The 27,020-nt window shown below is 39.3% G+C and overlaps 1 protein-coding gene across 1 annotated transcript in view; it reads left to right on the forward strand.

The window, feature by feature from the left end:
- The window catches only part of SDK1 (sidekick cell adhesion molecule 1), a 392,668-nt gene that overhangs the window by 285,475 nt on the left and 80,173 nt on the right, over positions 1–27,020 (forward strand). The window contains exons 19-25 of the mRNA XM_068699921.1: positions 3,021–3,213; positions 6,479–6,577; positions 11,503–11,694; positions 13,542–13,663; positions 21,276–21,385; positions 23,874–24,024; positions 25,923–26,160. Coding sequence (XP_068556022.1) covers positions 3,021–3,213; positions 6,479–6,577; positions 11,503–11,694; positions 13,542–13,663; positions 21,276–21,385; positions 23,874–24,024; positions 25,923–26,160 — 1,105 coding nt within the window. The remainder of the gene's footprint in view (positions 1–3,020; positions 3,214–6,478; positions 6,578–11,502; positions 11,695–13,541; positions 13,664–21,275; positions 21,386–23,873; positions 24,025–25,922; positions 26,161–27,020) is intronic.

The following is a 27,020-nucleotide window of genomic DNA, read 5'->3' on the forward strand; positions in this document are numbered from 1 at the left end:
TAAGAGCCTGATATACAAAAATTAGAAATTTAACAATCTATGAATGTCCAAAATGACTGTGTATTTTAAGAAACAAAATGAAGAGAGGACTCAACAGTTGTTGCTCCTCATGTAACATTTGCTGGTTTATATATTGTTAATATATATATATTATTATATATGTAATATATTGTTATAATATATATATATATTATAATAACTATAATTATAAAAGTTCTAATACCTTTATTATTTGCCTGGAGAATTTCCAAATCCAAAAAGCAGTTTGATGTCAAATCGTGCAGGAGACACATCATTGTGCCACTAAATCAGCCTGGAAATTTCTATTTACTCTAATGCAAAACTCCCATTCATTTCATTAGGAACCAAGATGTCACGCTAAATATTTGTCTTAACTTTCCCACTGTGATGATTTTGGAGATGTAAAAATGTAAAATTTTAAATCGTGCTCAATGGCGTGGTGTTAGCATGGTGAGTCCCTGTTGATGGGGCAGTTGGCAATGTTTTACCGTGTGCAGAGTAGGTAGAGGGTGCTTGACAGAGCACTTGGTGGTCCTCTGCCCAGTGAAGTGTAGCTGGAGTGGTTTATTTCTGTCTCTCAGGAAGGACTGCTTAATAGAAACTCCTTCCATGGTTCAGCAGTGGGGACGTAATAAAGGAAGGGTTTAAAAACATTCATAGAAAGAACAAAGAGAAACCTTGTAGGAATTGCAGAAGAAAAGGGACGACAGGTATGTTCTGTTGGCAGGGAGGAGGGAGCTGGATTTAGGTGTTGTGTGAGGAAATGCTCACTGAGCTGAAAAGGACGTGTGGTTCAGAAGACAAGCTGTGAATTGGAGGATTGTAGGTGGATTTTAGGAGTTTCAGAAGACTTGATCCTTCTCTTAAGAATGTCTGAAAGTGATGGAGAAACTGAGACAGAGGTACACATGTGTTTCAGTACTTTTGCCCAGATCTATATTTTTCTTATAAAGAACAGTGGTGTTTTCAGAATCTCCCTGCTGAAGTAGTATTACAAGTAGATGTACATGTCTCTTTTTCCCAGAGATATGATCAGCTGTCAGGACTGGGTTGCTGACAGTGATTTTAGACTGCAAAAACATAGCCTGAAACCTCGATACAGAGGTAGTACCTGGCTTCTGTTTGGACTGTGAAGAATAAAAGCCCTTTGGGGATCAGTGGACTGCAACATGCTATAATTATCTGGTGCAAGTCCAAACATGGTGAGCTCAGTCAGATTTGGAAAAGCCACATTTTAGATTTTTATTCTTTGTTTTATTCAAACACAGAGCTTCAGTATGAAGATCATTAGTTTCATTGCATAGCTGCTTCTCATTTAAGTTTAAATTTATTTATCAATTGTATAAAATAACAAAGATCTTTATTTGTATTTGTCAGTAGTCATTAAAAACTTCTGGGAATGATCAAAAATACTTGTATTTCCGTGATTAGGTTGCAACAGCTTTGTAATTCCTATTTTTCACAGGCTATATGAATTACAGTATGCAGACTGTGTGAGAACATTGCTGTGACAGTTACTTCTATTGCATAGTTTATTTTGTGTAGTTTATAAACAGTAGTAGCCAAAGCTAGGCCTTTGCTTTTCCTAAGGGTTAAACCCATTTTGTCCTTTAGCTAACAAAATTCTTCACCTTTATTTCCTGCGCATGTTTTCTGAAGAATGTGCAATGAAATACTTGAGAAAGAGAAGTTCAGTCCCCCAAAGTTATAAATGCCAAATCTAATCCGCAAAGGTGATTTAGAAAAGAAAATAAAACTTACAATTCCATCAACCATTATTCCATTTTTATCTTTTCTTTGGAATTTATTTGCATTTCAAGAAGTTGTAAAGTGCACCTTTCAAATATGAAATATTTCTAACAAAATGAGTCCTTATAGTCCTCTAACTGCTTTCTGACTATAAGGAGTATAGTCTGATTATCAGCCAGTAGACGGCTGAATGTGTCAAATACAGCTCAATAATTTCAGGTATCTATTCATGTTTATGAGCCTGAAATCAATACAACTAGCATGATTTACACGGATACTGAGTAAGGCCTAGAATTTTAACGTGCTAAGATTTTAACATCTACAGGATAAGGATTTTTGAACAAAACAGAAGTTTCATAAGCACTTTAAAACTTTAGACCTCTACGTTGTTACAATGATTTCAGAAATCGTTTTAAAATTCAAAGTTTGAAGTCTTTATTTAAGTGCTTAGAGATAAGGTATTCTACTCTAAAAAACGTTGATCACCCAGAAGATCCACTGAGATGACTAAAGCCTGGAAGAAGTGTGGCTTGACAAGCATGTTAACTTTAAATGCATGAAAATATCTTCAGGAATCTCACTTTTGGGACCTAGTTGTCGAAAACTGTACTAATCGTTTTTATGATTATTTCCTATTCTTTCTGTAGTTCCAGAACCTTTTGAATCATTCACAGTGTGGCTATCCGCACACAGTCAATCACTGTAAAATTCTTGATCAGTGGGATGCTGAGGGCTATGGAAAGGGAAGGAGGATTTTCCCTCCCCTCTCTTCCCCTTCCCAGCCCAGTGGGATCTTTCAGGGAACCCTGTAATATGATTTATTTTTATTTATTTTATTTTTTTTAAACTCAGGGTAGCACTGAAATTGCCCTTCTTACTTCACTCTCCTTTCAGCGGCAAAGATTGTTCAGGGTAGGCAGAGCAGCCCAGAGGGGGACAAGAGAGTCATGTTGTACAAAATACACAAATAGCCACTCAATAATTTTGGCCTTGTTCAGTAGCAGAAATTGAGAATTGTAATACCTTCATGGAATCGGTACATCCCCCATCACTAGTAAGTATTACACACATCCCTCCTGTTACCATATTAACAGTATTATATCCATCTGTTCAGCATCAGAACTAACAATAGTTGAGCAGTACTGCTTGTTTTTTACAATCAGATTAAGATGGTTTTGGCAGCCAAGCATACTTTAGTTCTGAATAGACGCAGCTTCAAATGAGATCTCATTTATGTTTAAATTTTCTAGCTTCTAGCATGGCCAGTGGATGCTCCAGAGACTGTGACTGTGGTCACCATTGCTCCTGATTTCCATGGTGTTCACAGCGGATGTATCACCAACCTGAAGAAATACACTACTTACTATACGTCAGTTCTGTGTTTCACCACACCTGGAGATGGACCTCGAAGCACACCGCAGCTGCTACGCACCCTTGAAGACAGTGAGTAGTGAGCCACTGGTAGAGAATCTCAGTGCTCAGATTCTGTCTGGTTCAATATAAAAGCCAGAATTTTTACATCTGGGCACTTAAAATCAGACCTTAAGTTTACAAGCATTTTGTAGTCTCTTCTTAAGTTACTTTGCATCAGATGATGACCTCAGCCAGTTGTCCATATGTTTTCTTTTCGCAGGTAGAAAATGAAAGGTGTTTAATATTTTTCTCATTATGGACTGAACTATTTTATATTGCTTAGGAGCTGAAAGCTCCATAGCGTGGTTCAGCTAACACAATATGTTGTTTGTCTGTGAACCCTTATGCTCCCAAGTCCATGTTTAGGCATCCAGATAAATAGGAATTGATCTTCTGAGGAACTGAACACCAGAACATCCTGTGGAGATCAATGATTAATTTAAGATTGTTTCCTTCTGCTATTCAATATATTGAAAATCTCTATATTATATTGCAAGTATTTGTGTAAAACAGAACAGCCAACATCGTGAAAATTCAGTAGCTTTTACTCTCTAAAACTGAAGTCAAATTCATGGAATGAAATAAAAAGAGCTGGATCGTTTAGCTTATAAATTATTTGCTGCATCAAAAAAATGTTTTGACCTCTGTGGCTCCCTGAAAGTGTGTGTTTGAGGCACGTTTGGGACTAACAAGTCTGGTCTGTCAGTTGCAGGTAATTAAATTGCAGTGGCCATCATAGCTAACTGTGTGTCTGCGGTGATCTTGGCTTTGGCCAGGGCTTCAGTCTTCCTTTCACAAAGCATCATAAACACTGCTGCACATTTAGAGATCCAAATCAGAATTTTTAAAAAGTCTAATGCAGCCATTAAGGTATTGTTTTTAGAAATACTACTTTGCCTTAATAAGGACCTTTTAGGCTAGTCGATGTTCCCGTAAAGAAAAATTTAATTAACATTAACATTCACAGAAGTGAGGCTCAAAGTGCTAATCCAATTTTTCATGAGATACTCTTGAAAGAGTATGAAGAAAATTAAGTACCTTCCCATGGATTTTCCTTTTGTGATTCACCTCCTCCGTGTGCTAGACCTGTGTCCCAAGAACAGATTCTGGACTTAAACCTTTGCGTATTAGAAGGTCACAGAGACAGCATTGTAAGTATCAGATATCTATGAGTGTCCTGGTTTCAGTTAGGACAGAGTTAATTTTCTTCCTAGTAACTAATATAAACTCATATATGTTTACCTGGAGTTAAAGCAAAAGGCATGGAGGAAAGAAAAGCATGCATTAGGTTTCTGTGTGTCGTATTAACATCTTGCCTGTTTTCTTTAGGAAATGAGGCTTTGGCAGTGTAAATGTGTTTGGCTGTCTGTCTTAGATCCATCTGTCTTTCTCCCTCCAAAAACATTTTTATTCCATGGCTAATTACAGAGAGTAAAGAAGAGCAAGAAGCCAAAGATATGAGACTCCTAAGATTTCATGAAAATTAATCTGCTGGGAAGAAGAAAATAGACTATTAATATTTCTGCTCATGGAAGAGGGAATGCAGAAATGAGCCTTAGAGACTTTGTGGAAAGGGGGGAGGGGGAGCACAGTCAAAATATTGGGAATAACTCAGGGAAACATTGGGATCACATGCCATTTTAAACATGAGAAAATTCCATCATGAAACATAAAATAAGAAAAGGCCAAACTTTTATTTTGTAAACATTTCTTGTCAAATGCAGCTGCACGCTGCAAGGATCTTAGGCAGTAGAGATAACCGAGATTTTTTTTTTAATTGTAGTTCCTTTAGAATTGTTTTTATGATGATTGAGAAGTTAAGTGTGGTATGGTATAATGTGTCTTTGTGGAGAACTTGTTGAATCTAAGTTGTTTCTGGATTTATGTAGTGGGAAAAGGTTTGAAGGGACGGTCACTCATGTTCTCAGGTGATAATTTTCTGTCTGTAAAGCAAAGTTAGGCATTCCTTTAAAAAAAATAGTGCAAGCAAGTCTGTTTGCTGATGAACTGTAGGTCAAATAAAATCTGACATCCAGTCAGAAGCAATGTGTCCTGGCTTGGTGTAACCTGCACCTGTTTTTCATTATGACATTAAAATTGGAATGCAATTGCAGGAGCTAATTGGAGTGAAGCTTTGTGAGTTCTGTGGCTTGCATGCGTGTAGATACGTGTTCCTGAATAGCACATAATTGCCGTGCTCCTGTTAGGTATTCCTGAGATCACTACCAGATCAGCAGTTCTTTCTGTGTAATGCTTCAACTACTAGATAGTGCAGAATGGATTTGGAAATTTTCCTCACTAGGATTGCAGAATTGCAAATGTGGTTGTAGCCGACCTACTGGCAGGCTTTTTTTTTTTTTCATCCTAGCTGGAGGGGAATGAGAAACTGGACTAAAGTGAAGAGGAAACAAAATATGAAATTGCAGACGAGAAATTGCCAACTGATGTCAGTGGAGCTGGAGGATACTCAGGCAGGGATCCAATGACAGAAACACAGTGAATATAAAGTGAACAAAAACTCCTTTTTCCAGTACATCGATTGAAGACAGAACCGCAGTTGGATCAAAAATCAGTCAGGATGTCTTCCTTGAAGATCAAAATTGAGGGAGGATGGCATATTCTTGACAGTCATTCCATTTTATGCTCTTTCATTGCACACCAGGGAGCTGAAATTTTTAAGAGCTCTTGAGCTACATCATAAAAATCCTTTAAAAGTTTCACACACTTGTATTCATTTTACAGAAGATAGTTGCCATTATGTTGGACGTTTTTAGAGTTGTTTTGAGACAGTCTATCCAAGTAGTGATGCTGTCCTTGCTCTGACCTTGCATAGGCAAAAGGCTCTTTCCAGATGAGGGTTGTGCAGGTGGTGTTGCTCACAGCCACAAGGCCTGAGGAGCTGCCCACAGCAGCACGGGTACCCACAGCATGCTGTAGTGGAGGGAAAAAAACAAACACAATCACTTCCAGGATTGCCAGCTTGATTGTTCTAATTAGATTAGATCAAGAAGAAAGACAGAGAACACGTTGTGTGCAAGTCCCCTGCTGCCGCTCTCTTTAGTTCTCTGCACAGTTAGGATGGCGACTGGATAAAATAATTTATGTGATGATAGCCAGAGTGCTTCTTAACACCTTGCATTCTCCCCTCTCCCCTGCAGCTCTCACTGATGTTTCCAGCAGGCTTCTATTGGCCCCGGCTCAGTGTTTTATTTCTTCAGCCCTAACCTTGCCACATGAATCAGATCAGAAGTAAGTGGGGTTCTCCTGTTAACAGATTTCCTTTTCTGATTGCCAGAGCCAGGAGCTGTGGGACACCTGAGTTTCACTGAGATTCTGGACACATCTCTCAAGGTCAGCTGGCAAGAACCTGTAGAGAAAAATGGCATCATTACAGGCAAGTATCAGCTGCTACCTTTTTTTTGGAGGGGGTGGTGGTGAAGGAATGTATCATTGCAGTGAAAAAAAAGTTTGCATAATAGAGCATTTAGGGAGAACCGGCTGCTGCGAGTGCTGGTTTCCTGGTTCATCTTTTGGGTAATTGAAATGTCAGCTAGGGCACATTATAGAAAGTACGGGTCCAATTACTGGCAGCTCATGATTGTGGTCACTGAAATGGCAGCCTGTATTAGAAATCAGCTCCCCACAGAGTCTACAGTCTTGTTAAGTTGTCCACGACCTCCACCTCTGTTACTTAATCTCTGAAACTTTGTGAGACGGTGTTTGTCCTTTGCCACAGAGGTTGGGGTTTCCTACATTGAATTTACAGCTGCAAAATCTGAATTGGCATTGCTAAGGTTTGCAATCAAGTCCAAGCCTGAAATCAGCAGTATCCTTCATCTGTGATCAAGTGGTCTGGCTGTGGACTGCATGACAGAATTTGCATGTCATTACTTAATTTTGTATAAACCATCACAGCAGTTCAGAACTCTCTCATTTCTTTGATGAGCTGGCTATTTGACTGTTCTCTGCTATTTATCTATTTATTGTGTGCCAATGTAGATGTAACATCAGCAACTTCATTATTTTTCATAAAGGCAGCTATAAATAGTTGAGAAAATCTAATTCTTATCAACAGAGGCAGTATTGTTTTCAAATGGGAAACTATTACTGTTGCACAGGGTGGACACTCTATTTAACAAAGGCTTTCAAGGTTTTGAAGCGCAACAAAGCTCCCAAATTTAAAATTGCTGGAGTTAAAATCATAGTTGGTAAGGGAGAAGGTAATTTTATGTGGACCAATATCCTCTGTTTGGGGAGTATCAACATTTAATTTTAAGGAAAGTATCATAATACTTTTAGAAAGTAAATATATTTTAGGGAAAAAAAAAAAAAAAAGAAAAAAAAAAAACAGAACAACAACAAACAAAATAATTTTTTTGGCTCCTGAGCATTAAAATGTTATATCAGTCCAATTTTATGAAACATTTTAATTTTGACAGGGCTGAGTATTTGGATTGGACTTGCTTCTGTCAGTGTCTTCTCTTCACATGCACCATTTATGCATGTCTTCCATGCTGTTTATAGTACATGTGGATTCTTTACGCAGATTATCATCTTCCTTTTTACCATAGTAGCCGTCCTGAAATATGCATTGATTTAAGTGGTTCAAGATCAGAAACTAATGACTTCTGAAAGCAGAGCAGTATTGATTCAGTGAGGATGGCCAAAGCCTTCAAGCCCGAGTGCTTAAATTTAGGTACCTAAATCTCAATCTAGTTATCTAAGCAAGATGATGTAATATTCATCCTTGTAAAGCACCAATTAGCAGCACTGTGTTTAGTGTTGCAGAATTGCTTTCCTAGAAACGAGCTGCCACCTCCCAGAATGGGTTGAAAACCAGTGGAGTGAAATGATGAACTGTGTTATCGTCGGGGCAAATTGTTTTAGCGAGAAGGAACTCGAGAGGCTATATCCTTCATGAAGGAACACTGATGTAAAAATGCCCAACAAAGTATATACGGAAACAAAAATGTTCTTAATGCTGCAAATTACATTTGGGCTAGAAGAGCAGCAAAACTGTTCATGCCCCTGAGTACCTCAGAGGTTTATAGAGAGCCCCTTGGAGGTCTGAGCACTCAGGGAGGCATTTCTTCTTCATTTCTGCTCATTGATATCTTTACTGGAACTTCTTGTTCCGTGCACCGGAGCTGGGGGGAGGAAAACACGGAGGGTGGTGCCCGGCAGCCAGCCTGCTCTGGGAAATTGCCCATTACTCTTGCTGTAAATCTCCGTATCTTCCTCCTCCCTCAGTAAACACTGATTTATGAGCACCTGGATGTAGACGGACAGTTCGTGATTGGGTGTACTGCTCGCTTGTAGAGAATTTACTCCAGATCAACGGAAAATTATTTCTGAAACTCTTCTGGTCATTAGTTTCTGTTAGGCAGCGTTTTATGGAGAGGATGCAGAGCCAAAGCATACGGGTGGGCTCTGCAGCACCTCTCCTGCTCTCACGTACGCTGAAGGCAGAGGAAGCACTCTGCCCAGCCCGATCGGACTCTCCATGCGTGTTGCTGGCAGTGATCACGTCTGTAAATCAGCGAGCACATTTTTACCAACCACATGTCCTAAAGTTCTGCCCATCTGTCAGTCATTGTGGCTTAAGTGCTACTTGGGGGTACGCCTGTTGTTGTTCCTTTCCTTCAGCGTTTTTTCATCTGGTTTTGTTATGCATGATTACGTTTGGCTTTGTGTCAGTTCGGCATATATGTATGTATTTTCTGTTTCTGTGTTTATACAACTAGAATTTAACTATACTTTCGGGACTGAAATATCCACAGTAAATGCTGCCTCTTTGCCTTTTCTTCAGTCTGCATGCGAATTTATGATATTTTTCCTGGTTAAAGTTTTTTTTTTTTCAGTAAATAAATACATAGAGACTATGTGCCTAATGGGCAGGAAAGCTGTGCCTCATCCCTGTAGTCACAAGGGAGAAAACATAAAATGTTCAAAGAATAATCACCAACATTTGATGTATATGCGAAGTTTATCTAGATGGGAGAGAAGAAATCTCAGTCACTTCAGATTGTCTTGTGCATGGTACAGGAAACTTCCTATCGTTTGTGAGTCACAAACAGACAGGGAGAGCATTAGAAGTCTGCTGCTTATCTCTTATTCTGTTTATTGTTCTGAACAATGCATTCTGTTTTATTCCGGGGTGGTACTCCTTGATTCCCTCTGCCAGCCCATGCACAGGTTCAAAGCAGGCACGGCAGGGTCACCCGCAGCTCCCAGGCAGACAGATGAGCCACTGCACGGCCCTTGCCCAGCCTCTGCCCCATCCATGGCTGCACGCAGACGTTCCTGGGAGCTGGCTTGGCTCCCAGCTGCTGGTTTTGTGTCCTCAGTGCCACAGCTTGAGAAGTGGGAAAATGCACAAGGGCACCTTCCTCAGACTGTTTCTCACTCATCCACGTTGTCCTGTCTGGAACAAGCATAGATTTTGAAAGAGAGGGGATGCTAGTGACGTGGTTCTGTTTGCAACTCCTTCGTTGATTCTCACTCAACCTTTCAGTTCGCCCTCTGTTTCTAAAGTCCTTAAAGTCCTTAAGTTTTGTCAAAATCTTCATGCAGATTTTAATCTTGCCTGTACTATAAAAACTCTGATCGCTGGTAAATGATTCTCAAGCAGAGAGCCTCAAATCACTGCAGAGTCTCTGAGATATTGGTAAATTACTGCCTTAATTAAATCCTATTTAACAGATGGGACATTTCGGACACTTAAAACTGGCTCCAGGTGAGCATTCGGGAGTTTTTCTCCTTCCCCTAGGTAGTTTGTAGTCAGACGAGTGGTTGAAATGTAGCCGGACTGGTTGAAGCATCGCCTCTTGGCTGTTTATCACTGCCCTTTCACTTGAAGCATAATTAACGACTATGTGATTACTCTGAGCCCATTTTCATGCACAAGTATGTTAACTTGAATCCGTCAGTGATGGCAGCTAGCACCAGAGGGAGGATGCCATCTCACACCTTTCAAGCTCTCTCACAAATGTGTGTCTCACCAAGTGTTTAGCTCCTGAGGTGATGTTTCCTTGTTGATCAAGACCATAAGGTATTTTGCTAGTTCAATATGTTAATCAGCTTATGTTTGGGGGGGAAAAAAAGAAAGCAAAACAAAACAAAAACCCTCCTCCCCCACAACTGGTCTGAATTCCTCATCTCGTATGATGGGAACAGGAACCCAGTAGGGAGTTTCTCTAGCCAGCTTGCCTCATTCGTGGCTCTCTCAGTGGGATTCCTTTCTGTTAGTCCTTTTCACTCACTTCCATTTCACAGGCATTCAAGAGCTATGTGTATTTTTTTTTCCCCTGAGTCAAATCACAAAGAGAGCTGCAATCAAGCAAACTTTTCAGACACGCTCTCCGGAGACTGGCACAGTAAGGTTCAAGTGGGTTCAAATGAGAATAAAGTAGGACTGGGCAGGAGAAGGACAAGCAGATTTGGAGGTAAAATTGAGCAAATCAGACAGTAGAAAGTTTCAAAAGTTCTTGGAAGGTAAATGGTTATAAAAATGATAGAAAGGAAAGGGTTTCAGAGCCTGGTTGTGATATAAGAATAATATGGAGGTCAGGGTGAGTGCAGTTTTGGACAATAGATTGGCTACACTACAGTTTTGAAAGAAGGGATAATGATTCACCTTGCTAAAGGACTTGTGCGAGGAACAAGCAGTGGGGAGTAGGGTTTTTTTGGTTCCTAGAAGAGTCCCACAATGTTTCTGCATGATCATTATTGTTAGATTTGTAGATACATAGCAGTGAAGGTTGCTTCAGCCTGGAAAAGGGATAGGTGTACTAAGTGCATGTAGATTTTTAATTAGATATTCTGGCTGGTGAGAAAATGTTATATTTTCCAGTGTTTCTTCCTATTCATTTTGTAGGGTTCACAAAATGAAAGTCCACCTTTCTTTGAGTTTATCCCCAGGTTTCCTAGAGATTTCACAGCAAGCTCTGTATATTCATAGAAAAATACAAATAGGCCATTGAGACTCCATGTCCTCCCCCACCTGTAATTTGATGGGCAGATGACACCCCCTGGGTATTTATGTCAATTGTTTGTTAGAAATAAATGTAGTAGAAAAATGCTTTGGTATTTTAGCCAATGTTTACCTCAATTTTTTATTTTTATTTTTTTTTTACTGTTTACAAAAGATTTCTGTAATGGAGTAGAGTAAGAAATAAATCATACTACAATAGACCACACGCAAATCTTGCAGAAGCAGTAATTTACCAGTCTCTGGGTTATTGCATAATAGTGCTTTAGAAGAAAAACTAGACTCCCACCACTGTTACAGCCCCCTGACTTTGTGTAATTATTTTTCAGGCTATCAGATCTCCTGGGAGGTGTATGGCAGAAATGAATCTCGTCTTGCCCGCACGCTAACCAACACAACACTTGAGTACAAGATCACGGGGCTGTCATCTCTCACCACATACACGATCGAGGTGGCAGCTGTGACAGCAAAAGGGAGTGGATGGGTCACATCCTCCACCATCTCTTCTGGTGTGCCTCCAGGTTGGTAAAATATCATGAAACAAATTAAAGCAGGCTCATTCCACACGTATTCCAAAGATCACAAGCGACTTTGATTCAGTTATAATAAATATGGGTGGGTTTATAAAGCATCAGAATTCTTTACCACATAATTTAAAGTTAATTCTTAGAACAGATTAAAATATTAACATGAATACATTCACAAATTGAAATTACCAGAAAATTGAGGTTGTTTTGTACACATGGAAAAAAAAAAAGTGTGCAAGATGATGCAGTCAAAGTAATTGAAGTGGATACCATACAGAATCTATTAATATTTACAAGGTAACATAAGAAGAAGAAATCAAATCAGAAAGTTTTGCTTTTTGGGAAAAATAGAGTTTGAATGCTGTTAAAAGGGAATGGTTTCTCTATTTATAAGTAGTATAGTTTATATCACCTGTGAGAGGACATTTGTATAATGAAACTGAAATATTTGCAAGATTTAGCATTTGTGGCTTGAGAAAGACTTGAGAAGAGGTAGTCCTATTCTCCATTGTCTGATTCAGCATTTTAGGGACCTGTGAATTATTTGGTTTAGCATTTTTTATTTGGATTTTAAAATTCTTCACTCTCCTTCATCCTGTATAGAAAGCAAACTAAAAAGCCGTTTCAAGCCTCAAAACAGCAGTTTCAGTTAATTTATAGGCTGTACAAGTAGAACTTTCCAAAATGGAACAGCTAACGTACATCCCTGATGGTAATCAATTTTTTCCCCTTTCTAGTATTTTTGAACTTTTCTGTGTGTCTTGAAGTATGCTTGCCTTTCTTTTCCCTAATCACAGGTAATTGTGACAAGTTGCAGACTGGATCAATGCCATGCTGCCTGTTGTTACCCAGATAACAGCATTATCCTGTTTGGTCAGAGTTAGTTTATTGATCATAGTTCCCACAAATGTGAAGTAAGAAGCAAGAAATATTGTGTATTTATGTGTACTTGAAATACGTGCCAAAAACCTGCCCATTTTTTGCTTGCTGCATTTGCACATAGTACAACATTATGAATGATTACTGATTATAATACTAATTTCCATTACTTACGAATGCAGGTACTGTTGGGAATTTATTCTAAACAATCTACATTTAATCCCTTTCCTGAGCTTGCTTTTGTTGATAATTCAGATAGTATTAAAAATGTAAATGCCACTCTAAGCTTGACTGATGTGAGACAAAGATCTTATTGGAGCTCCAGATTTTTCCCCATAGGAAGGTCACCCTCTTTATTGACAATAGACATTATAATATATATATTTTAGCTCTATTCAGCCATCAGAAATAGCTCCTAACACCCACCTATTACAGGTCAGTATGAGAAGCATAAAGTCTTCCACTTACCCTACCTGAAAACTCGAGTCTTTTTCAGTTGTTAACATATTAAAGCTGTGTTTACCATAAGAAGTAAGTATTATTGCCATTTTAATTCTACAGAAACAGAAGTGCAGAGAAACTAGGTGACTTGACAAGTGACTGGCAGATCTGGAGCTGGGAAGTACCTTTCCCCCAAGCCACCACGCCTTGTCTGTTACTCAACTTCTCTAAAATAGTAGCTGTAATTCTGTAGAGGGGCTTTCTTCTCTTTTTATCTGTAAAACGTGGTGCGTGCTCAGAGCAGCAGAAATAGTAGTGCTTTATTTAATACTCTGCCAAAAAAAAAAAAAAAAAAAAAAAAAAAAGGAAGGAAAGAAAGAAAAAACCCACAATATTTCATCTATAGTAATCGGTGCAAAGGTACTTTATATGCTGAAACACTGAATGTTGGCCTGTGTTATAGGGCCTTATTACCAAGAGCATTTCCACCTCTCATGTGTATTTATTTCTCTTTTTTGCAGAACTTCCAGGTGCTCCGTCCAACCTGGTGATCTCTAACATCAGCCCTCGCTCTGCTACACTTCAATTCCGGCCAGGTTATGACGGCAAAACCTCCATCTGCAAGTGGATAGTTGAAGGCCAGGTATGTCCCTGACGAAAGGCTCCTAATGAAGTTTTTGAGGAGTTGAAAAGGGTCCAAGTAGTGAATTTCTGTTTGGATTACAGTTTTTGTTTAATTGCATCAATGCAATGATGCTCTATGTGATAATAATTTTAGTTTGCATCTGGTTTGAAAACGCACCTAACAGAACCTAAACTCAGGTTTCAAACCAGATGCAAACTAAAATTATTATCACATAGAGCAGAAGTACAGGAAGAATTGCACCCGAACAGTAAAGATACCATTATTCATGACACTGAGTGCATTTGTGCTGTCTTGTAATGAAATATACTGAGGTTTTCTATCCAGGTCTTTAGATATGAATAGGATGAATTCTCTTCATCGGCTTTAAACAATATCCCTCTTTCTGCTGTCATTATGCCTTGGAGTAGTTATATATTCCTCATTTGTTCTTGTGACAGATGAGCTTTGCTTCTTCCTTTCCACCCACAGATCTTTATAAATAATATAATCTGTTTTTAAGACCAAATGTTGGACTTCTTATATCATCGTCACCAATTAGACATGTTGATACAATCACTTCACTTGGTAATGAGACTGTTGTGAACAAGTTGGTACATTTTGTACAATTTACATACACACGATCACATATTACAGAATTAAACACTTAAATCCTATAATATGGTGGCTTGGCACATTCTGAGAAACATTTTTGTGCTGGAGCACCACATTGATATGGCTTGGAATTTGTTAATTCTGTAATCACATGAGTTGCAGAAAGCCACTGAAATGAAATATATTTGAGTACTTGAAAACTGCAATAATAATTACCATGAGGTTCATCTGCATCCTTGAAGTGCCCCAAGTGCAGATAGTGGTTGAAGGGTTCTTGGTGTGCGGGGAGGGAAGAAGGGAGGATCTCTCCTGTTCACAAACACCATAACATCCTATGCATCCCTAGTAAAGTTAAGAGACTGGTGGTTCTTATAGATCTTGCGTCCACCAATATTTGCTCCATGTGGGGAAGGGGCACAGCCAAAATCACAGCAGAGTCTGTCATGCTTTTCACTACAGCTCTCCCGGCAAGTTTCTCCTGCACTATACCTCACTGTTCAGCTTTGGCACAGCAAGAAATGTTGTTCCGATTGGATTTAATACTTGGGAAAAAAAATCTTGCTCACATGATTAACAAAAAATCTTTTCAGTTATGCAAAGAAATTGATGATTCCTTACGGATATAGCAAATCCTGTTTCCAGGATGACAGCCGCATATAATCCTTTGTTCACAGCCCTTTTCTGCCAGCATTCCAACTTAAACTTCTCTCTCAAAGTGCAATTTCACAGCACCTTTAGCCAGTGTAGACCAAGAGGTCTTGTTGTCCTGCTCTCTTTTGTCATCCTCATCACTCCCAGCAAGACTTTCTCTTGTTTAGCTTCTGCCTGCACCAGTTCTGGTGCAGCCATATCCCGAGCTGCTACAGGACGTGATCCAGCCAAGAACAAATGACTTTCAGACAGTTCGACTCCACTCAGGATTTGTGTGTGATCAGAAGAGCATCAGTGTAGGGGAGGAGATGAGAACATGGTGGTGGGATCAGAGATGAGGGCAGGAATGCCCACATCCTGGCTTGGATCTAAGCTGCCATGGACCTGGACTTCATGATTTTTTATGCTTTACCTTTCAGAGACACACAAGCATTCACAAAACAGCTTCCAGTGAAACACCATTGTTCACTTAGACCTTCCACTCACATTTGTTCTAAGCAAAGGTTCCTCTGTGACATGATGCAGACTACTGTTGCATCATCTGTATTTTAGTACAAATTACCATAATTGTTCCTGGGGACTGTGTTATGCTGAAGGGCAGTGGTTATACCCAACCTACCCACTGTATTTTCTAAACAGAAGTTTAGAAGTTACACACACACATCTACACACTGCCACCAACATGTTTTTCTTCCTTCATGTGGCATGAGGTTTTGTTGATGAGGACAGGTTTAGAAAGTCTTCCAAATTTTCCATTTTGGCTAAGTGCCATTTTTGAAATCCAATACTTCATGAATAATTTGTATGAAAACACAGCTGGGAATTCCAGTTTGTGTGAAAATTTGTACATCTGGCCTTGGCTTCTGCTTTTTGTGCTGGGGGGGTAAATTCATGGGATCCACTGTGGAACTAATTCTCAGTTATGTCAGCGAACATAAGAAGGAAAATTAGGTCTTTAAGAGTTTATTGCTACTAGATACTGAAATACCAAGTGTTGAAAATCTCATTTCTGTGTTTCTGGTAAAGCTCCTTTCTGTACTTCTGGAAGGATTTCTTAAAATAAAATTAAAAAAAAAAATCATCAGCAGTTTCTTCTCCATCTTTGCATCTAGACTGAGAGAACTGTAGCAAAGTGGATTTCCAAACTGCTAAATAAAAATACCAATGCCATTTTAAAAGTGATTCTAAAATGCTCTTCCATTACATACAGTATAATCTATAGAAAAAGAGGGTCTAATGTATTGTAAAGGTTTTGCAGAAACTTGTTCAGAAGGTCCAGCAGTAACTGTCTTGTGGGATTGACACGAGTTACATGTTCATCCTGAAAGAATTTCAGTAAGTTTTTCTTATTGTCGCCAATCATCCTGAACTCAGATGCAGTTTGACGAGTTATTGTGGACATATTTTTCTGGTAATTTGCAACCACAAATGAGTATGAATCCCTGCTAGTGTTCACATGGTTTCATGTTTGCACTCTCTCTGTGCTGCAACCCACTTTCAGCATATTTTTCTTGTGGTTTAGTTGTGAGATTATATAAATGAGAGTTTTGTAACCGTGCCTTGGTAGGTAGGCCATATCTTTTAGCTTTCTATGGGCTGATTAGAGAAGCTGACTAACTTCTGCCAAGTTTGATTTGTTTTCTGGTTAACGTTAATTAATGAGTATATGGACTAATGTAGAGTTTTTGCTTAAAGCCTTTCTGCTGTTTTGAGAAAGATTTCCTTTGACTATTATTGTGAGCAGCAGCAGAAATGGAAAGGGAAGTTTCAAAGTAGTAAAACCTTTAAAGTATTCTCACTGTATTCTCTTGTAAAACCATGAGCTGGGACATCTGTAACTTTAGCCATGAATTTTCTGGTTTTGTGGGTTAAGTCAGTGACCCAGATAGGATTCATCCATTGTATGAGGTGATTCTCTTGGTGTCGTTTTCACTTCAGAGCTGGCAAATAAAGTGTCTGAAACTCTGACAATTTTATGCCTTTGCCAATCTTTAAATCAAAAATGGGTGAATCGATTTAAGGATTTTGTAAGAAAAAAAATTGCACCCAGGCTGACATCCTGTGAACCGAATTTCTCCCAAAGTGACTTCAAATGCCTGAGTTATAGACCTCTATAATGAAAACTCTGACATATCTTGAACTATAGTGGAACACAAGGTACCTCTATAATGTACAGAAACATTGTGTTTCCCAATCCTGCAGTTAGTTCTTAATAACTGTTCACAATTTTGGTAGCATCACTGTCAAAAAAAAAAAAAAGGTAGCAAATGATTTTACATTCCAAATTTTGTTTTTGATTTTTTTTAAGTCAAAATTCTGCAACTTCACTCACATAGTATCCATCAGACAATGTTAAGTCAATTGATAAGATGATAAGATATGTAAAATTTTCCATTTAGAAATGGAGAAACTAATGCCTAGAAAAGTAAGGGGGTCTGACATCATTTCCAATATTGTTTTTTACTGTCTCGTTTCTGTAATAATAAATGAATGTGCCCTTTTATTGAACATAATGCCGTGGGAACAGCCTAGAGATGGAAATATATATGTGCCAGCTTATGATGGCTGATAGTTATGGAGAATCATATGAAGTGACTTGGCGGATGTAGGTATTTTAATTGTGGCAGTCCCCATAGACCTGCTGGGGATCACGGCCCTATTATATTGAGAACTGTTAAGATGCAGAGTGCATTTCTTAAGGAGTTTTTATGCTGATGGCAACAGCAAAGCAGTTGGTGTTCTCATCTGCCTCCTAAAACAATGCACAGACGAATACATGTGCACCTGTCACAAACATAATCCTTTTCTGAACTTTGCATTTACTGTTATCCAAAAAACAACGAGAAATAAGCCTCCAAATTAACTTTATGTAATGCAGGCTGGCTCACAGTGGACTCTCTGGCCCCCTGTAGGACTCTTATCCTAACCATTTCTCACAGTTCTTTTTGCCTCATGGGAATCCCTTTGTACTCTGATTTTTGAAACGGATACGTTTCCTCTGATCTACCATCAGAGTTTTTCAGGAAAAATAATTTCCTTTTCCTTCAAGAGCCTGAAACTCGGAACCTACAGAGGTTCTTGCAGAAGTTAAAAATACAGGAGTCCATCACTGAAAGTTCTGTTCCAAGACTCATTTCTGAGATAATTGAGTAAGTGAAACTTGCACTGAGTAACAGTGACCTAGAATCGCATGGCCTCATGAGGCAGAAGTCATGCAGAAGTCCCCAGGCTGTTTACCAAGCTCCCCTAGAGCTGTTCACCCTCCAGTCTTCCTGCTTTGGAAAAAAAATCCCCACAAAAGCAGGACACTCTTAAATGTGCTACTGATTTCAGTAGCAAAATGGCCCACATGCTGACTGCAGATCATGGAGCATTACCAGGTATTATTCTAAATAAAGCAAGTTCCTGAACTATTTGTTTTTAAAAGTGTTTTGTTTTGTTTTGTTTTTCCTGAATTACAGAAATATGCCTGTGCTTGATTTCTCCTGCTCCCTCTCAATCACTGCCTTTCAGCAGAGAAGGAGTCTGCAAGAGGTTAATTGGGATTGTCTGTGCTGCTGCTTTGCCCAGGGTCCCCCAGCTCCTGAACCAAGTAGTGGCCACCTGTTGCCAGCTGGCTCCTGAGCTCAGAGACAATCAGTATAGCGGGCTTGGTTGGCATCTGCCATTTCCTTGTAGGCTACACCCATCCTTCCTAGCAGGGAATGCATTTAAAATTAGAAAGCTATCTCCTGGGATAGCCTTTGGGGAGCTTGCCATAGTCCTGTGAGCATAAAAGCTTTCACCAGCTCTCAATCAGTAAAAGATCCTTAATATTTTCACCTTTGCAGCCAGCTGGTAAATGCATATCTGCAAAACAGGCAGGGGTTTTGGACACCTCTCAAGCTTGAGTCAATGTCAATTGTTCTCAGCCCTGTGGGCCTCTGGGTCTGAACCATGTGGTCCTTAATGTGTATTAATGACCTGCCTGCTGCTGCATAATGATCGAAACCTGTGGTCTTTTTGGTCTTTTTTTTTTTTTTTTTCCCCTATGCAAGAAATATTTTAAAAGCTCTTATTGTTCTTGGAATATAAAAAGAAGACTCTAACTCACTACTGGAGATTATTTGCAGTCTCCAAAACACTGAATTGTTGCTATACAATTACTGCGGCACTTTGAGGAGATACTGTTAAGAGCAAGGAATTTTGTAAAAATAAGCATTCTACAAAATTAATCAGAAACTCTTTTAATAAACAGTGTTCTGTGTTTCCGTGACTAAAATGAACTCTCTATTCCTTTCTTTGTTCATGTAGCTTTTTTTTTTAAAAAAAAAAGTGTTTTTGTTTTTGTTTTTTTTTTTTTTAAAAAAAAAAGACATCTCTATCATCTCTTTGGTCTCGGTGTTGCATTTAGGTCTGTTCTGTTTTACCATGCGGACCTGTCTCAAGATGCGTCCTTTAAGCTTCTCTATCCATGAACTTCACTAGAATTTCTGGAGCACGGTTGGGACTGGGAATTTCAAAGGCCCATAAAATAAATGTCAGTGTAGATTACAAGATCATTGGTGTTTAGCAGTGTCTGTGATACCCATCAAGACTGAAAGACCCACCAACACCTTTGCAACCACGTTCCTCCATGAAAGGAGTCCTCTGCTAGGAAGATCACAGAGGCTTCCTTTTGCTGTGCAATGCAGAACTTATTTCTTTGGCCTAATTTTCCTTGTGTCATTTCTTCATGCACAAACATAAATATGCAGCACATCAACTCCTGAGTGAGCAAAGAACTAAAACATCTATAAATAAATCAGGCGGCTTCTCCTGTAGGGGAAAGAAAGAAAGAGTGCAAGAAACCTCATTTTCTGTTCAAAATACTTGGGATTTGCTAGATACTTTGGGCTATGTTGCCTATCAAGTGCCTTGACAGTGTCAATGGCTGTAGCTAGTATACAGAACTTGTAGGGATCTATTTAAAAAAGATTAAAGAGAGTAGCTCTTTACACACTGGGTCTTGAGCTTCTGAAATTTGTTGCCACAGCAGGCTGTGGAAGTAGATAGTGTCAGAAGGTTAAAAAAGGATTAGTCACCTTAATGGACGTGAAGTCCATAAATAGATACTAAAGGGAATAGCTGCGTATGTCCCTCTAATATCCCTCAACCCAGAATTGTGGATACCAGGGCAGGGTGAGGGAACTGACTACAGCTATGGCCAGGATTGCGGCTCTCACAAAATGCTACTTGCTGCTGCTGTGTTGGAGCTGAAATGGTCTACTTGTTCTTCCTGGTCTACTTGTTCTACCCCAAAGGATATTTTTTATGTTCTTAAATCTTGATGAAGTGGGATCTTCCTGGAGCTGTGGTGAAAGAACAGAGTGATAAGAACATCACTCCCTCATTGAATTGAAGCAAAGACCCTCTTTCATTGTGGCAGGGCTGAAGCATATGAGTAAAAAAGTGCATGGTGCTAGGCAATTGTAGCAGGGAGTATTGTCTAAGGTCCTCTGTATTTCTACATTTGTGAATCTCCAATGTGAAATTCAGACATCTACCACCTCTCTTACATCTCCTTCTATGGCTCTTAAGCACACAGCCCTGCCTGCTCTTACTGCCGCCTACCAGGGTCCCATTTCAGGCTGGCCTTCCTCTCAGGTCTTGTTGATTTCCTTCTAAAGTCCTCATTCATCTTCATATCATCTCCAAAAATCTATACGGAAAGTAATGCTTTTGGCTCCCATCACCCTTCTGTCCCTTCTAACAGCGCTGTAGCTGAGGGACGTGTTGGGCTGATTCTCAGCAGTGCTGTGATTAATTATTACAAAGCTCTGAATGTGGAAGAGCCTGGTCTAAGTGCAGCCCAGTAGATGAGGTTAAAACACTTTTGTTCTTTGACTTTGTTCTTGTTTCTCTGTCTTCATTTGTGTAGCATTTTACCTCAATTGAGACTTACTTAGTATGCATCAGTTCATGTAAGTTATTATCAAGGCTATTTTTCATTTTGTTATATTACTCCTTAATATTTTTGTATTGCGGCAGTGAGATTGAATGGGGTAATAGCTCTCATGGTGTTTTTCTGGACTAGATCCTATCAGAGAATCCCGGTGAAGTACCAATTAGGTACAAGTTGGCTAACTTGGCTATGCTGTTGCCTTACAAATAACTAATGTCTTGTTATGTGAAAATAAATATTAAATGGATATCACATGTTTAGAAGTATTTGTCCTTCCGTTGCACAGAGTGGCACAAATTGCAAAATTGGGTATGTAAAATTACATATATATACACACACACACAGATTTTATGTGTGTGTATATATATATACACACACACACAGATATGCAACACACACACATATGGTCTGCTTTATATTTTTTCTTACCTTTTCTTTATACAGGTTGGTGTACTAGGTGACGAAGAAGAGTGGGTGAATCTCCATGAGGTGGAGAATGAACCTGATGCTCAGATGCTGGAGGTACCAAACCTTACTCCTTACACTCATTACAGGTAAGAACAGCAGGTAATTAGCTGCGGTGTGGGGGGAAAAAAAAAAGAAAGAAAAAAAAAAAGTTAATTGCATCATGGAACAGCTTTCCTAATCAGTAACAGCTGGCTGTATTTTGTTATCCGAACAAAAGGGAAAAGGTTCACTGTTTCCACAGTTTATACTTAAAATTGTTTGTCTGATACTGTTAATTATAATTTGCATGCAATATAGTTCATAACATTTAAAAGGGAAGACAAGTGCAAAGTGAAATGGTATTATGAGTAACTGATTTCCTGTGACTTCTCTCAGCTAAAGGGCGCACCAGTGTAACATCAATCAGTGACAAATCAATTGTAGTTAAACTGGTGCAAACTTGTAATTACATATTTACACCAGTTCAAACATCATTTTATTGATTTAGCTTAATTTGGTAACATCAATTAGATGAAGCCTTTGTTTATAAGAATTTCCCAAATTAAACTTAATAGATATATGCAAGGCTTAAGCTGATTGAAGTGCATCTACGTTATGGGTGCACCCCTGTTAAATGAGATTGATTTTTAAATCAATGCAATGTAAGTGATGCATTGCTTTAGTATAGATAAGGTTTGAGAATTTGAGATATTCAATCCTTACAAAAATACTTGATGAAATAGCTTGCTGACATAAAGTCTCGTTGGCAAGGAGATATAGTGACAAGTGTTAAATCAACTTGCAAGAAGCTTTGTACATTTTCCCCTGGCTGAAAGGCCAGTTAGCTACCCCATGTGCTGTAGAGAGCTAGCCTTAGATAAAACCAAAGTAAAGTTTGTATCATTTTAAACTAATTGGTACACCACTAGTCTTCTTCCCTTAGTCAAAAGCCCAGAAACATACTGGAGAGTTTCACACAAACTCTCCACTGAAGCGTCCTACACCTCACCCTTTTTTTAAAGTACTTTGCTTTTTATCCTTTTTTTTTCTTTTTCTTTTTCTTTTTTTTTTTTTCAAATAAAAGCTCTTTCTAAACTTTGGTACATGGGCAGAGATATCTTGTACAGAAGTTTAGAAAAATGACCTAGGTTGAAAAGACTTTGCTCTCCAAAATGGTAGATCTTTAAAGCTGAAGAGGCATAGGTGATAGTAAAGTGCAGATTGTACCAGAGCTCAGTGTTCAGTGTCCATGCAAAGTATCACTTACACACATACCAGAGGCATTGAGAACTGTCTTAGGGCTAACAAATAATAACAAAGTGTGTGATGAGTTTGTGATATAGATAGATAGATAGATATACACACATTTTTCTATCGAACTTTCTGGTTTATTTTGCTGCTACATCTCTTTTCTCTCTCTGGAGCATCACACTCATTTTCCTTCCATACTTACTGAATATTAGAGTGACCCCTGATCCCTCTGATTTTCTTTATCATCATTTGTACACTAAAGCAGCTCCTTGAATTTTACCTATTTTCTCTCACAAAGATGAGCTTTTTTATTTTGTTTGTCTAGAACAATTTTATGTAATTTTTTTTAAACCTCGAGTGTTGTTGCCAAATGGATTTGTTGTTCTCTAGTCAGCTTTACTTATTACCTACTTAGGAAATAAATCATGAAAGCTAATTATCAGACCACATCTTTATCGGCCAGCCTCTTTTCTATATTTTGTGCCAAGGTTTGACACTAGAATCAAGGACAGTATTTGTTTAATGTGTTTCCTTTAATGCATTTTCCAAGGAGATCAGGGAAGATAAGTAAACACAGCTATGTTGACTAGCTCACCCTTTCCCCAAGTTCAGTCATTAGGTCCAAAATTGAATTGTTTAATATGAGCAGGTCATGTATTTATGTGCAAGTGCTGGATGCCTCTAATTGCAGTACCTTCTTGTGTTTATGATGGGTGAGAGTATCTGAAATGTACAGCACGTCTTAATTATTTGGTGCTTCCTGAAAAAAAGATTTCTCTAAATCTCTTCTGACCCAGTAGGGATTTCTATTGTAGAAGAGATGGTTTCAAGCAGACAGGTTATTTTTTAAAGAACCATATCCATATTAAATAACTTAATCTTACTTGTGCAGGAAACCTGAAAACGCAGCATGGGGATAAATCAGCTTCTTTCAACCAGTAATTGAGGGGAAATGTTATCACCGGAATATTTTTTATATTGACAGGGAATGAGAATATCTGAAGTTTGATATTTTAATACCTTTCTGGTTGTATTGTGCAAGTGCTGCAAGAGAAAATCACTTACAGCTAGCATAAGCTCATCAGACTTAGCATAATTAACGTGAATTTCTCACACAAATACCTAAGTTTCTAATAGAACCTAAGCTAATCTCGTTTTCATTTTTTTAAATACCTGAGAGGATCAGAAAACGGTTACCATCAGCCATTCAGCAATGAATACAAAAGGGACCTACACACGATGACCTTTGCAGAACATTTAGAGAGACCCCGTTCATGTTTTCCCACCCTTTGGGTGTTCGGGAACACGAGGTGCCTCTCGTTGAGCCTCCTCCCTTTGCTGCAGGTTCCGGATGAGGCAGGTGAACGTGGTGGGCCCCAGCCCTCTGAGCCAGCCCTCGCGGGTTATCCAGACGCTGCAGGCTCCTCCGGACGTCGCCCCTGGGAGCGTGACCGTGCGCACGGCGAGTGAGACCAGCCTGTGGATGCGCTGGGTGGTGAGCCATCGAGTGGTGATGGGGGGGTGCCAGCGCCCGAGGCGCGGAGGCGGTCCCCAGCTCAGCGATGCTATTTTTTTCCTTGCGTTTGGCATAAGGAGTGACGGCAAAATGATTTCCTTTTTCAGAATACTCGGAAATCTGAGACTTACCTTAAGTGCCTTATTAATCACTTAAATTGCCTACTGCCACTGCCTCTGCCACTTCATCAGGGGAATATATGCCTGTGTGTAAAGCCTCGGCTTTTGAGACTCTAGTTCCACAGTCTGGGTCAACATGTGGGACAGAAATATAATACTGGAGCCAATTTGCAGTTTCCTAGGGCTCAGTTGTTTGCTCTGTATAAAACAGCCCCCAGAAGGTACACACAGGCCATTGACAGTCATCCTGCCTGTACTGAATCGCTGCAGTTCAAAGACAGCAAAGTTTGCATGTTATGCTCCTGTAGGAAGATATTTATGTGAAAGGCTATGGAGTTATGTGATAAAGCGTAGACACAACTGATTAATTGCAAAGATGCAGTGATTGATGACACTGCTGTGCCCCTTTGACTGTCTCACTTACCTGTAGGGTGGCCACACTGGGACTTGTTTGGCAATTAACCTGCTCCAGAATGGTTTTTCTTCTCGCCTGTTAGGTCGGATTTTCCGCTGGGGTTACTGTGGTGTGAAGCTGATGAAGTGCAGGTTTCCTTTTGCCCAAACGTTAGCTTTTCCATGCATAAACTCATTACGTCTAGAAGTCAAAATCAGGCTACAGAAACAGGAGGGGATTTCTCCCATCGGCCAGGAATAATTCTAATTTGTCAATGGAACAGGAGTTAGTTCTGAACCTTGAAAGCCCAAAACATCAAACGCGAAGGCATCACCTCAGGATGTGTAGAAAAGCCTTTGCAGTTCATTTGATAGGACCCACGTAACTCCTTCATGGCTTTACTGTGTGAATAACGTGCCCACGTTGTTAAACCTTTGGTACTATAGCCAGACCTACACGTCTTACATCAAAATTAACTCAAAGTTGTTTTAGAGACTTTTAAAAACTTTTAAGATTGTGTTTCCATGCTGCACTATCTGGGAGCCTGGTTTTCGTGAGTCCAACTGTGCAAGGTTCAGAAGGAGCAACAGCCACAGCTAAAAATGCCCTGGCATACCTTTTTCATGCTTGATAACATCAGCATTTGAAAGTGTTTAATCTCTTTTTTTCAAGACCTACAGGTGAATCTGTGTCCCTCTGGGAGCTGGGAATTCCTTCCTTCCAACAGAATAAGGGTCACATTTTTAGCCCTGCTTGCCTGCGGGATATAGTCTTCTAAGCTGTGAAATGTTAATGTATATCAAACTTTGCCAGTGAATCAGAACTGAATCTCAGCCATCCGTGGCATCGTGTAGTTAGTTTTATGAGGAGAAACTTGAAACTTCATGAAGTAGGCTAATTATTTCATATTTTAATCTCCCAAATTGCTTGAGGAGTTAGAATACTGGAATAAATCTCTGCTGATAAATGAATAGGGAGAGAGTCAGTAAAAAAGTTTTTTAAAAAATACGATAAATGAATTTGTCACATGCTCCAGCAATTTATCATTCATTTCCATAATTAATCACAAAGCCCTGAATATATTCTGTTGGTATCATCTCTGTTGATACACCCACAGCAAGTGGCACAGTTCTGTCAGCATATCTATGTGGTACAAAATAAAGGTAAAAATTAAAAGAAAATTTCAAGCAACACAGAAATTAGAGAAATGAAAGATAAATAACCCTAGAAATTAATCCCCCTTTCTCTTTTGCCTTCCTGTGGCCTTATACGAGCTTAGACAGCCTTGGTGTACAGCATGGAAAGCCCTGGCAGTGTGTTCTGAGTAGTAATATTGTGCTTTTCTTTGTCTGTTTCTCTGGCAGCCCCTCCCCGACACACAGTATAATGGCAATCCAGAATCGGTGGGGTACAGGATAAAGTTCTGGCGTGCGGATTTGCAATCTCCTACCCTGATGAAGGTTATTAACAACCGACTGGAGAGAGAGTACACGATCGAAGATCTGGAGGAGTGGACGGAGTATGAACTGCAGATCCAGGCTTTCAATGCCATTGGGGCAGGACCATGGAGTGAAGTAGTGAGAGGTCGTACACGGGAGTCTGGTAAGTCAAAGCATTGTGTCTGTGAAGGACATGCTGGAGAATTTTCAGCATTCTATGCCTTTTTGTTCAGCTTTTTTTTTTTTTGCTTGTTGATCCATTAAATCAAAAATGAAAGGAAAAAAAACAATCTCTAGACGCACTGAAGGCAAAAAGACATATAGACATTTGAGGGAGTTTATTTATTTATTTGTCTTACTCCTACCATGTTTTCATGCATAAACCTGCAGGTTGTTTATTTAAAGCAAATAAAACAACCTCTCCCCACTCCTGCCCCAGTTTGGCAGCATAACAGGTAGCACAACGAGAAGCTTGTGTACAGCCTTCTCTTACTGAGCAGCCAGCACACGCTTCCTCTCCCTCCCTAGTAGCTCCATTGCTCCTAATTCTCCCCCTTCCCCTATCTCCTTCTGGTATGGGGCAGATTTTCTCGCAGTTATGATTATCTGAAATTTAATTTCAAACTCCAAGTATTTCTAAAAGGGCACAAATTATTTTAGAGAGCTGATTAGCCACATAGAAATAAGATAATTATCTGAGCTTTTGATGACACATTTTCAAAACTACCCTCTAAAATTGTGTACACAAGGTTATATAGACATAACCTTCATGTAGACATAGAGCGTGGGTACTGTACTGTCTAGCTGATTCATCCATACTAGCATAGAGACTTCAAATACCATAAGCAAACTCACAATTTCAGGCAACAGTAAATTATTGTTAGCTCAGTAGCAACAGTAAAGCAGATCTTGAAAAGCTGCTCTCTAGCTGTTAACTTCCACATAGCCTGTTTCCAAACCTGCCCTACATGCACCTGATAAATTAAAATTCATATTGCAAGTGAATGATTAAAAGAAAGGATG

This window comes from Anas acuta, chromosome 15, assembly GCF_963932015.1.
Source record: "Anas acuta chromosome 15, bAnaAcu1.1, whole genome shotgun sequence".
Taxonomy (NCBI): domain Eukaryota; kingdom Metazoa; phylum Chordata; class Aves; order Anseriformes; family Anatidae; genus Anas; species Anas acuta.